At 36.7% G+C, this 12,552-nt stretch overlaps 1 gene segment (V, D, J or C); it reads right to left on the reverse strand.

The window, feature by feature from the left end:
- Positions 1–2,970: 2,970 nt before the first annotated feature.
- Positions 2,971–3,571, reverse strand: LOC111722713. The segment is given in 2 exon segments: positions 2,971–3,296; positions 3,518–3,571. Coding segments are annotated over 2 exon segments (375 nt in total).
- Between the last annotated feature and the right edge of the window lie 8,981 nt (positions 3,572–12,552).

Genomic DNA, 12,552 nt, shown 5'->3' on the forward strand with positions numbered 1-12,552 from the left:
GGGAGGGAGGGAGGGAGGCAGGGAAATTAAATGTCTGGGAATAAATTTAACTACCTTAAAATGAAAAAATTTCCACAGAAAAAGAAAGACATAGATAAGCAGCAAGAAATATTACATTATAGAACAATCATGTAATCAACTATACTTTTTAAACTGTTTTATTCTTCACATATCAATTTAGAAATTTAATTTAACCACAAAAAATAAATTAAATATACTAGAGCAGAATTTACTTCTTTCTACTTTCTTTAGCAAACATCTACTGATTATTAACTATGTGAAAAATCTTTCAGTTGATTCGGTGCCCATAGCTCAGTGGCCAGAGCACTGGCCACATACACCTGGGGCCAGTAGATTTGAACCCAGCCCAGACCTGCTAAACAACAATGACAACTACAGCAAAAAAATAGCCAAGCATTGTGGTGGGTGCCTTTAGTCCAAGCTACTTGGGAGGTTAAGGCAAGAGAATTACTTAAGCCCAAGTGTTTGAGGTTTGTGAGCTGTGATGACATGGCACTCTACCGAGGGTGACATAATGAAACTGTGTCTCGGAAAAAAAAAAAAAAAAGCTTGCAATTAAAACATACAGCTTTCCCTTCTTAATTCTTGGAAAAGTTAAGAATAACAGATATTAATAAGTATTTTGAAAAAGAAGGAAAGATTGGTGAGTCTAATCTCACATCCTCAAATTATTTCCTATCATAATTTTCCTCAAATACATGAACAGCATACATCCTAATTAAACTCTAAAGGAAAGCCTAAGTCACATTGTGTCAACACGAAATAGCAAGTAGAAAGGGCTGTCAAATTTTACAATAAATATAAAGAAGAAAAAAGTGAAAATCACTGACTTAAGAAAATCTGTCAAGGAGCTATTAAAAAGCATGTGTTTGAGGAAAATATTTGATGATAGGAGAAATCCTCAACTCAAGATAAAATAAGTGAAAAATCATGACCATCATTATAATAAGAGTCTAAGAAGAAATTAACCAAACCTTAGCAAAAAATTATCTAAGCTCACAGAATTATCAATTTTCTATTTCCAATGTTTGGCATACAATGTTTTACAATCAGAAAAAACTAACAAAAGCAATTTTTAAAACACAAAAGTTGAAAGTTCAACTGTAAAGGGATTGTGATGTGGATACTAGTGAGTTATTGACACAAAAGGGTTCGAAATAGCAAAGGTAAAGTCATCTTTAAAGCCTAAATTTCAAAATAAAACTTCACTCATTGCCTTAAAGAATCCATTAGATGGAGCTTCCTGATTGCTGGACACGGCCAAAGAAAGAATGGTAGTTCCGTATCCACTGCCTATAGCTTGCCCTATGGATCTCTCTACCTGACTGCTCATTTTTACTATGTAAATTAAAGGTCTATGTTTAAGGAAAGGGAGTGTAGATTCATGCCCAGTCCCAGGTTGGCATCTAGATTACAGATATACAGGATGTGCACTCTCTGCACATAAGTAGACAGCTGAGTCTCCAGGTTGGGCAGCTGCAATGTGCAGGAAGAGATGTTTGGCTGTCTTCCTTAATAAAACCATGAACCTTTGCTCTTGCTTTTTGTCTGTATTTGAATGACTGTCTATAATGAATTGAGGACATTTTCCAAGTTTTTGCTTGTATTAAGGCAAGTAGTCCAAAGCACTCTTTGAATAAGTACAATTAATAACAGAGCTGTCTCTTTTTTACTGGTATAAAAGTAGACACACTGACCAATGGAACATGATGGAGAACCCAGAAACAAAACTGTATACATACAACCAACTGATCTTGAAAAAGCACACAAAGACATACACAAGAGAAAGGATGCACTATTCAATAAATGGGGCAGGGAAAATTGGATAGACACATGCAGAGAATGAAACTGGGTCCCTATTTCTCATCATATACCAATATTATATTGGTATACAGGTCGTTACAGAAGTTTTGGATACTCAGAAATTAAGAAATGTAAGATATTGCATGGGTGAATCAGAAAGGACACTGTTGATTGTGTTTCTTGGAAGTGAAATAATGAATAACACAGTCTGTCTCAAAACTTTCATAGTGACCCATGTAAAAAATGTATCTCAAAATGGATTAAAGACTTAAATGTAAGATCACAAGCAATAGAAAAATAAAATAAAAATGGACTTTTATTTTAACTAGTTCTCATCCCCTGACTCTACGTATCTTCCATTTACCATCAAATGTATCCATATCCGGCAGGGAAGTGAAGTTACAACTAAGGGTGGAAATGGGTATCTATAAAAGTGTAACTTACAGCTTTCCAAAGTAGGATTTTATGACTTTTCTTCCCTTTGCCTTCCTATTTTTCCACTGCATTTCTAGAGCAAATAACTTTTGATATGACTGTCAAAGATCTTGAGTAACTAAATGAGGCAAGACCAAGGTAAACGAGGAATTGTGAGGGAATATCTATTATTCTATTAAAATATTTTCTTCTTATATATAAAAGAAATCATAAAATCAATACCATTAAGATAAGTTGTGGCATAAAACCAGAGTGGACATCAAGATGTATATGTTAAATATATGCACCTTTTTGTGTATTGATTATAACTCAATAAAAAAAGAAGGAAGAAAACTTTTAGAGATAATGGAAATATTTGTGGTGTGTAGATTATGATAATGATTTAACAGGTTTATATTTGTCTGTAAATACATCAACACGTACCAAGTAAATATGTGCATTTTGTCTGCCAGTCATATCTCAACAATAACTTTAAATAATTTTTTTAAAACTAGAGTAGAAAAATAAGAGTGGAAAATATTTTGTCCAGAGCAGTATCATGTCTTTCTTTCATTTCCTTTCACTCAGAATTGTGAAAGGACTTTCCTTATTAATCAATCCCTCCATACTATTATCTTTAACTTCTGTTTGCGTCTAGAGGGCAAAGAGAACATCTCTGCCTTGCAGTCTAATCTATGTTCCCAGGCGTTCCTGGGGCCCTAGCAGGTTTGACTACAGGCTGCAGGTGCCTGGGGAGCACTGTGTGCTGACTGCACAGAGGTAGGTGGCTGAGTCACTGGGCTGGGAGTCCTTGATGAGCAGAGAGACATGCTTGCTGGCTTTATTGAGATGTACTGTAAACCTTCCATTTGTATTTTTCTCATTGCCCGAGTATATGGAGACCAACATTTCAGGGCCTTTCCCAGAATATTGTCTGTACCACACGAAGTACTGATTAGCACTATTGCTGTAAGTACAGTTGAAAGAGGCCATGGCTTTCTCAGAAACAGGGAGAAATTCAGGATTCTGCTCCACCTCCTTCTGTTGGCTTCTCACCCCTGTACAAAAGACAATATTCAGACAAAGAAGGTTGGTTGGGTAGTAAATGCTAACTCCTCAAAATTAAAATTATCTTTTCACAGACTTCCCACCCATTACCAACATTGGATAGAAGGAAAAGACACTTATGTCTTTATTGATGCCCTAAGATAGATAATAACTCCAAATATATCCAAATATTGTACTATTATAATTACCAGTAGAGAGGCCCAAAACTCACAGCTTAAATGAATCCACAGGATGGCTAGTAGAACTCTCAAGTATTTCATCTCCACAGCTCACTGAGGACTCAAATTTTAAACCTTAAAAAAGAAAAAAGAACCTAACTTAAGCAATTCTGATTATCTGCTTTAAGAATCATAAAAAGTTTCCGTTCTGCCAATTAGCAAAAAGAGATTCTTTTCATCACCCCTGCTTTGCCACTCCCCTGATATATCATATCTGTCTGTCTCTCTCTCTCTCTCTCTCTCTCTCTCTGAAACACTTAAGAGATTTCATCAAGGTCCTTAAGAAGACACTGCCATCTTGTGGAATCATGACAGTGATCAAGGATGTATTCAAAATGTAGACCCTTATGCAAACTGGTGAAAGTAAAAATCTAACAGTTTAGTTAAATGACAAATTTAAGAAGCAAAACAAAGTCTGAATTATTAAATTCTCCTCTTCAAGAAAAACAAAAAGATTCACAGTTGTCCTTGTTTTCCAAAGTTGTCTGCTTCTCACTTGGTGGGCAATTTGTGAGCAAGGCTGCCTACTGCTTTTTCTTCATCCTCTCAACTCAAAACAACTGATAGATTTGGGAAAACAGGCAGGTGGTTTACATTCTTTAGATGACACCTCACTCTACACTCTTAAGTAGAAGAGTAGTGTATCTCTTCCTCCTTCTCTACTTGTATCCTTTCTATTCACATCATATTCCCTGCACTTATTTCTAGCATGGGCTTGAGAGTGACTGGCCATATATTACTCTTATATCCAGCAATAAATCATTGGCATGATGTGTCACTCTTTTTTTATTATTATTAAATCATAGCTGTGTACATTAATGCAACCATGGGGTACAGTGTGCTGGTTTCATATACAATTTGAAGTATTTTCACCAAACTGGTTAACATAGCCTTCATGGCATTTTCTTAGTTATTGTGTTAAGATATTTGTATTCTACATTTAGAAAGACTCACATGTACCCTTGTAAGATGGACCATAGGTGTGATCCCACCGATCACCCTCCCTCCACCCAGCCTCCCCCTTCCCCTCCCTCTCCCCTTTCCCTTTCTTTTTGGACTATAATTGGGTTATAGCTTTCATATGAAAGCTATAAATTGGTTTCATAGTAGGACTGAGTACATTGGATACTTTTTCTTCCATTCTTGAGATACTTTGCTAAGAAGAATATGTTCCAGCTCCATCCATGTAAACATGAAGGAGGTAAAGTCTTTAGGGCTGCATAATATTCCATGGTGTATATATACCACAATTTATTGATCCATTCATGGTTCGATGGGCACTTGGGCTTCTTCCATGACTTAGCAATTATGAATTGGGCTGCAATAAACATTCTTATACAAATATATTTGTTGTAGTGTGATTTTTGGTCTTCTGGACATATACCTAGGAGAGGAATTGTAAGATCAAATGGCAGGTCTATGTTTAGTTCTCTAAGTGTTCTCCAAACATCTTTCCAAAAGGAACAAATTAGTTTGCATTCCCACCAGCAGTGTAGAAGTGTTCCCTTTTCTCCACATCCACGCCAGCATCTCTGGTTTGGGGATTTTGTTATGTGAGTTAATCTTACAGGAGTTAGATGGTATCTTAAAGTACTTTTGATTTGCATTTCTCTGATGATTAAGGATGATGAGCATTTTTTTAATATGTCTGTAGGGCATGAGCCTGCCTTCTTCAGAGAAGTTTCTCTTCAAGTCCCTTGCCCACCCTGAGATGGGATCACTTGTTCTTTTCTTGCTAATACCTTTGAGTTCTCTGTGGATTTTGGTTATTAAACCTTTGTCAGAGACATAACCTGCAAATATCTTCTTCCATTCTAAGGGCGGTCAATTGCTTTACTTACTGTGTTCTTGGCTGTCGAGAAGCTTTTAGTTTGATCAGGTCCCAGTAGTGTATTTTTGATGTTCCTTCAATTGCCCAGGGCATCCTCCTCATAAAATATTTGCCCAGGCTGATTTCTTCAAGTATTTTCCCCACACTTACTTCTAGTATTTTTATAGTTTCATGTCTTAAGTTTAAATCTTTAATCCAATGATAGTCTATCTTAGTTAATGCAGAAGATGGGGTTTTTAAAGACAGTTTGGGGCTCAGCACCTGTAGCTCAAGCAGCTATATACACGAGAACTGACAGGTTCAAATCTAGTCCAGGCCTGCCAAAACAACAACAACTGCAATGAAAATATAGCCGGGTGTTGTGGCGGGTGCTGTAGGCCCAGCTACTCAGGAGGCTGAAGCAAGAGAATTGCTTAAGCCCAGGAATTGGAGGTCACTGTGAGCTGTGATGTCACACACTCTACCCAGGGTGACAGAGTGAGAGTCTGTCTCAAAATAAAATAAAATAAAATAAAGACAGTTTGGAAGGCAAGTATTTAGGCAATCAGGCTCTGCTGTTTGAATGGTTTTTTACAGAGGAACCATCAGTCCTTTGGTAAGGGCCACTATATGAGTGGTCAGCTGATCCACAGGAATGTAGTTCCTTGGATGGCAGGGAGGGATCCAAGACCAGTTGAGTCATTTCCTTGATCTGGGTAGGTCCATCACTAGAATGCAAGCCCTGGAAAATGCCTCAAAAACTATGCCTAGGTTCCAAATAGATGATGTCCTATACAGAGAAAGTTAAGAATGACTCCAGGGTAAAGAAGCAGAGAGAACAGCGATTATTATTCAGCAAACAAAGAGCTCCACTAAGGTTTATGGCTTCTACCTTTTTGAGCAAAAGGTTGAGCTTTGCACTTGAGTCACACCTCAAGTAAAAAGGGAAGCACTGCACCTGAATGCAAGGAAAGAAAGAGACCTCAGGCAACCCTGGGCAATAAGGACGTCCTGGGAAGGAACACATCCCCTGAAACCATTCAGTCCTCTTAGAACTCTGGACCTGTGATGGGAAGGGCAGCCTTAAAGATCTCTGAAATGGACTTTGAGGTCATTTTCCCATTGTCTTAACTAGTACCTAGCTCCCTTCTAGGCATGATGTCTTCAGTAACTAGTCACTTGGCCACGCCCTTATTTTGTCCTGTCAAACACACTTCTTGCTCTTTACAAGGCAAGCTAAAAATTTTCCAAAATTTTGTGCTCTGCTTCCTTTTGCTTTTAAATTTTACTGTATGAAGTTAAAAGAAACAATGCAACTACTGTATTTTGCTTAGAGATTTATTATACCAGAAATCCTACTTCATCACTCTTAAGTTCCCACTTCCCCAAAGCCCTATAGCATGGACACAATGCAGCCAGGTTATTTGCAATTGCAAAATAAACATGGCCTTTATTCTAGTTCCCAATACTTTGTTCCTAGGTTCCTTCTGAAACCTCATCAGAGTAGCCTTTACTGTCATTTTCATCAACATTCTGGTCACGACGATTTTCCCCGGTCATCTGGTCTTCTCAGCCTTCATCAGAATCACTCCTAACGTGCTACATTTGTCCAGACTGTTCCAACCTCTGTCCATTATCCAGTTACAGAGCCACTTGCACATTTTCAAGCATTTTTGTAGCAATAGCACCACTTTCAATATCAATTTTCTATCTTAATTTGTCTTCTATTACTATAACAAAATGCCTCCAACTAAGTAATTTGTTAAGGAGAGAGGTTTATTTGGCTCAAGATTCTGAAGTCTGGGAGCTCCAAGATCAAGCAGCCACACCTGGTCAATATCTTGTGAGGACTTCATGCAGTATCATGCATGCTGGCATAAGGGCTAAGACCCTTGGCTCCCTGATTTCACAGAAAAAAATCAACTCACAAAAGCCTGATTAATTGGAGAAAAGGCATACAAATTTATTAAATGTGTATACACAGAGAGACTCACAGTTATTACCCACTCCCCACTCCTCCCTCCCAAGAAAGTTCAGTAACTTCTGTGCCAGCCTAGCAAAACAGATTATGGGAGGGAAGTAAAGAGGAATTCTGTTCAGGGACAATAAATTATTACTATGAAACTAGGGAGAATGAATGGATTCTGAAACAGAGATTAACTTTTAAATAGTTCTCTTTGTCACTGAAAGGGTCTGTTCAACTATAGTGACATTTGTGGTCTTAGAGGGGGGAGGAAAAACAGTTATTCTCCTTAGTGCCAGATAAAGGAACTTTAACTTCTTTGATAGATGGTGGGAAGAGAGAGAATCAAAGAGACCTTGAGTCTTCTTCAGTTCAGGATGTCAACATGTATATTTTGGAATATTGATTTCTTAGTCCCTACAGTGGAAAAGAAGAGGAACTGGGTATGTGCAAAAGAGACAGGGGACCAAAAGGCTGACTTGCTTTATAACAACACATCTCATGAGAACTAATTCAGTCTCTTGTAGACTAACCCAGCCTCTCAAGAAAGATTCATGTTAATGATCCAATCACTATTTAAAAGTCCCACTTCCCAACACTATATATGAACAATTAAAATTCAACTTGCATTTTAGTAGGAACACACCACATCCAAACAATACCAACTTAAAAGGATAACAAAGGAATGCTATAAAAAACTCTATGCCTACCAATTTGACAACCTAGATGAAATGAATAAATTCCTTAAAGATATAATATGGCCAAAACTCAAGCTGGGAGAACTAGATTATCTAAATAGTCCTGTATCTATCTGTTAAAAAAAAGTCAGTGCATAATTAATAACCTTCCCCAAAACACATCACCAGTCCCAGATGGGTTCACTGATGAATTGTAACAAATATATGAGAAAAGAATTATACCAAGTCTCTACAATTTCAGAAGCAGAGTAAATAATTTCTAGCTCATTCAATGCGACCAGTATCACCTTAACACCAAAATCATAAAAATGTATTGCAAGAAAGCAAAACAACAGCCCAATATCAGTCATAAACATATAAAGGCAAAACTCCTCAACAAAATACTAACAAATTGAATCTGTTAGATAGTTAGAATTCCAGCTCTCCCAGAGAAAGGACAAAATGGTGCTCTACCTTGGTGCTGCCTCAAGTGATTACCCCACCTGAGAAGAAGAACAAGGGTGGACCAAATCTTGGTACTGCACCAACTCTAATCCTAACTACCACACGTGGGGGAAAGAGGGGTGCCCACAGGACAGGCATCCCCATTAACAACAGGATTTAGAAAGTGATTAAGAGCTAATTATCATGTCCATCAAAGTGAATTCATGGTAACCTCCAAACTATAAAGAGGGGCCAACCCAGACAATATAAAAGAGAACCCCAGCCCATTACCAGAGCCTTTTTTCTCACTACAAAGGGAATCTGGCCCATTCATTGTCAATGGCATATGCATCTTGCTCTGTAAACCTGCATCTTGCTCTTTCTCTATAAGCCTATCTTTCTCTTCCTCATAAACTTGTTTTGCACTTGTCTTGCTTTAGTAGGTCTAGTTATTCTTTGGACAAGAGCAGACACCTGAACCCTGTAAAATCTAACAATTTATAAAAAGAGTTATACATCACAACCAAGAGGGATTTATCCCAAGTATGCAAGGATAGTTTAAAAATCTCAAAATCAGTTAATGCAATCCATGACATCAATAGCTAAGGAACAATCACATCATCTTATCAAAAGATGCAGGAAAAGCATTTAACAAACTTCTAACCATTCATAACAAAAACCTTCGGCAAAATAGGAATAGAGGGACTTCCCCTACTTTATAAACAATATCTACAAAAACCTAAAGCTAATGACATATCTGATGATGAAAACCCTGAGGCTTTTCCACTAAGGTCAGAAACAAGAAAGGATGAACCTTTTCTCCACTCCTCTTTAGTCAGCATCACACTGGATGTGATATATAAGGTAATAAAACAAGGAAATAAAAGACATACATATTGGGAAGGAAGAAATAAAACTTGTTTCCAAATGACATGATTATCTCTGTAAAAAATCCAAAAGAATTGACAAAAAAAAATCCTGAATATAATAAGTAATTATAGAAATTTTGTAGGATACAAGGTTAACACATAAAATACCAGTAGCACCTCCATAGTTGACCACCTCCTCCCTAAATTGATACCCTCCTTAAGTTGACCTAATTATCATAGACTGGACATGTACCATATGTACCTATCAATACAGTAACCCTAATTTCTTATGATGACCACCTCCATATGTTGACCAGTTTCTTATACTCTATTGGGTGATCAACTTACAGAGGTTCTATAATATATATGGTATTTAATAAAAAATTATTTGTTATATACACTTTCCTACGTGCCAGCAATGACCAAGAAGAATCTGAAATAAAAATCACAATATTATTGACATAAGCACCCAAAACATAAAATATGTAGATATAAATATAACAAAATATGTCAAATTCACATGAGGAAAACTATAAACTTTGATGAAAGAAACCAAAAGACAACTGAAGAAATGAGATGTTAATGTTTCTGGATAAGAAGATTCAACAATGTGAAAATGTTTATTTTTCCCAACTTGGTTCTGTAGGTTCAATTTAATCCCACCCAAAATCCCAGCAAGTAATTTTGTGGATATTGACAAGCTTATTTTTTTTTTTTTTAGATAGAGTCTCACTCTGTTGCCTGGGCTAGAGTGCAGTGGCATGATAAACTGATTTTAAAGCTCATATAGAAAGACAAAAGACCCAGGATATCCAAGACAATTTTGAAGGAGAAACAGTAAGTCAGAGGACTAACACTATCTGACATCAAAACAACATAAGTTTATAGTAATCAAGAGATTACGGCATTTATAAAACAATAGACAAATATATCAGTGAAACAGAATAGAAACCCTCAAAATACACCCACATAGTCAACTATTTCTAAAAAAGAAGCAAAGGAAATATCAATATAATGAAACAAAAATAGCCTTTTTAATAATGATGTTAAAACCTCTGGACAAAATTAAAACATACTCTTTCCATATGATCCAGTAATTATGTTACTCAGTTTTTACACAATGTAGGTGGAAACCTATGTCTACACCAAACCTACATCAAGATATTTATAGCAGTTTTAATCATAATTGCCAAAACTTGGAAGCAACAAAGATGCCCTTTAAGAGGTGTGTACACTATGGTATATCCAGACAATAGATTATTATTTAGTGCTATAAAAACATGAACTATCAAGACATGAAAACACAGAGAGAACCATGAAATACATATTACTAAGTAAAAGAAATAAATCTGAAGTGACTGCACACTTTATGATTACAATTATGAGACATTCTGGAAAATGCATAACTCTGAACGCAGTAAAAAGATCAGTGGTTGCAAGGGGTTTGGTGAGGAAAGGATAGACAGGCAGAGTACAGACAATTTTTACAGCATTCAAAAGTGCTCAATATGATGCTATAATGCCGTATCTATATTATTATACATTTTCCCAAATGCAAACAATATACCCCAATATAAATTATGGACTTTGACTATGATAAATTTAATGCAAGTTCATCAGTTGTAATAAATACACCACCCTAGTGGAGGATGTTGATAATGTGGGTGAGGGATAGGCGCATAAGGGAAATCTCTGTACTCTTCTCTCGCTTTTGCTGTATCCTAAAACTGCTCTTCAAAAAAACTTTTGTAAAGAAAGAGTGAGTTTTTTTAATAGGGGGTAGCAGGAAAAATGGCAGATGTGCAGAAAAAAACAATAGAAAATGAGCAACAAACAAAAAAAGAAACAGTTTTTAAATGTCATTAAAGACTCTCCCTGTCATTAACAATTAAATGAATTATTTTTTAAAAAAACAAAGAAAGCCCAATGGATAAGCCAAAGTAAAAAGTCTTAGTAATCCACAAGGTTTAGAAGAAATCCACTGCCTAATCGCCTGTACTGGATGGTGTAAATTAGTGAAAATTACCTACAAGACAATTTGATTGAACCATATTGACTACTAAGAGCATGTTCATTTTCCTGAATATTGCTATCCCTCAAATCATCAAAGACTAACTTCAATTTTCAGCTAAGAAAGTGATTTTTGCTTGTTCTACAGGCAGCAGTGGACAGTATGGGTGGTGTGTTACTTATAAATTCTATCACTTGGTCCTCTTTTCATTCCCTCCTTTCCAAATACCTTAAATAACACACACACACACACACACACACACACACACACACACCCCTATCTTTCCTAATTATTCAAAGGCAATTGGTGCCTCTAATTTTCTAAACCCTAAAGCAAGGGTACAAGACACATTGGGGGGCTCCTTATTAGTTTCTACTTCACTCAATTTTCTTCTTTAAATGGTCTGCTATGCAAGTTTTCATTTTTCCATATATTTCTCATCCTCTAAAGTTTTGTTGACATCACTATCTGATGTCATCTCCTGTACTTTTTGTGGGTTTATGCCTTTTCAATATTTTTACTGCATCTTCATAAAGTAAGGGTGAAGCAGAGAAAAATACATGTGACTAATCTTGCATTTGCACTGCAAAACTAACTCATTTGAGGACTTTTGTTAGAAAGCCAACTGTTCTATGGAACCGTTGAGGAATCTCATGAATTAGACATGAGTCATTCCTTGGGCCTTCGACCCCTCCATTTGTCTTTGAACATTAGCCTGTATCTCTCATCTAATTTTCCAATAATGAAATCCTCTCTTTGCATTGTTGTTTGCTCTCTTTGCATTGTTTTCTCACATGTAAGACTGTCTTCCTTTCTTCTCTTCCTTTCTTTCTTGATTAAGAAACCTGCTGCTAGAAGGCTGTAGCTTTGCTATCATCTCTCATGTGATATTCTGTGAGGAAGGCATCATATAGATGCCACCTACTCTGGCATATTTGGCCATCTAAAAATAAATAAAACATATCTACTTACAATATCTTTCAACGTGACCTAGAACCAGATGTGGGGGCCAGATTTTGTCTACAAAGACGGCACAGAGATTACTTCATTGTTGTGAAGCATTTGATGGATAATGTCAGGCTCTGTTTTCTATTTCACTAAGGAAGAGTTGGGTATTAGGATGTTTATTGCTGACTCTTCTGCTGTGACCATCTGTATGATTTCTGTACTAGCCAGACAAACAACCACAGATCATGCTGAAACCTGAGTGTGGGTCACAGAGGCAGACACTCAACAGCCGGGACCCTCTGCTGC

This window comes from Otolemur garnettii, unplaced genomic scaffold (genome assembly GCF_000181295.1).
Source record: "Otolemur garnettii isolate 467f Iridium unplaced genomic scaffold, OtoGar3 scaffold00327, whole genome shotgun sequence".
NCBI lineage: Eukaryota > Metazoa > Chordata > Mammalia > Primates > Galagidae > Otolemur > Otolemur garnettii.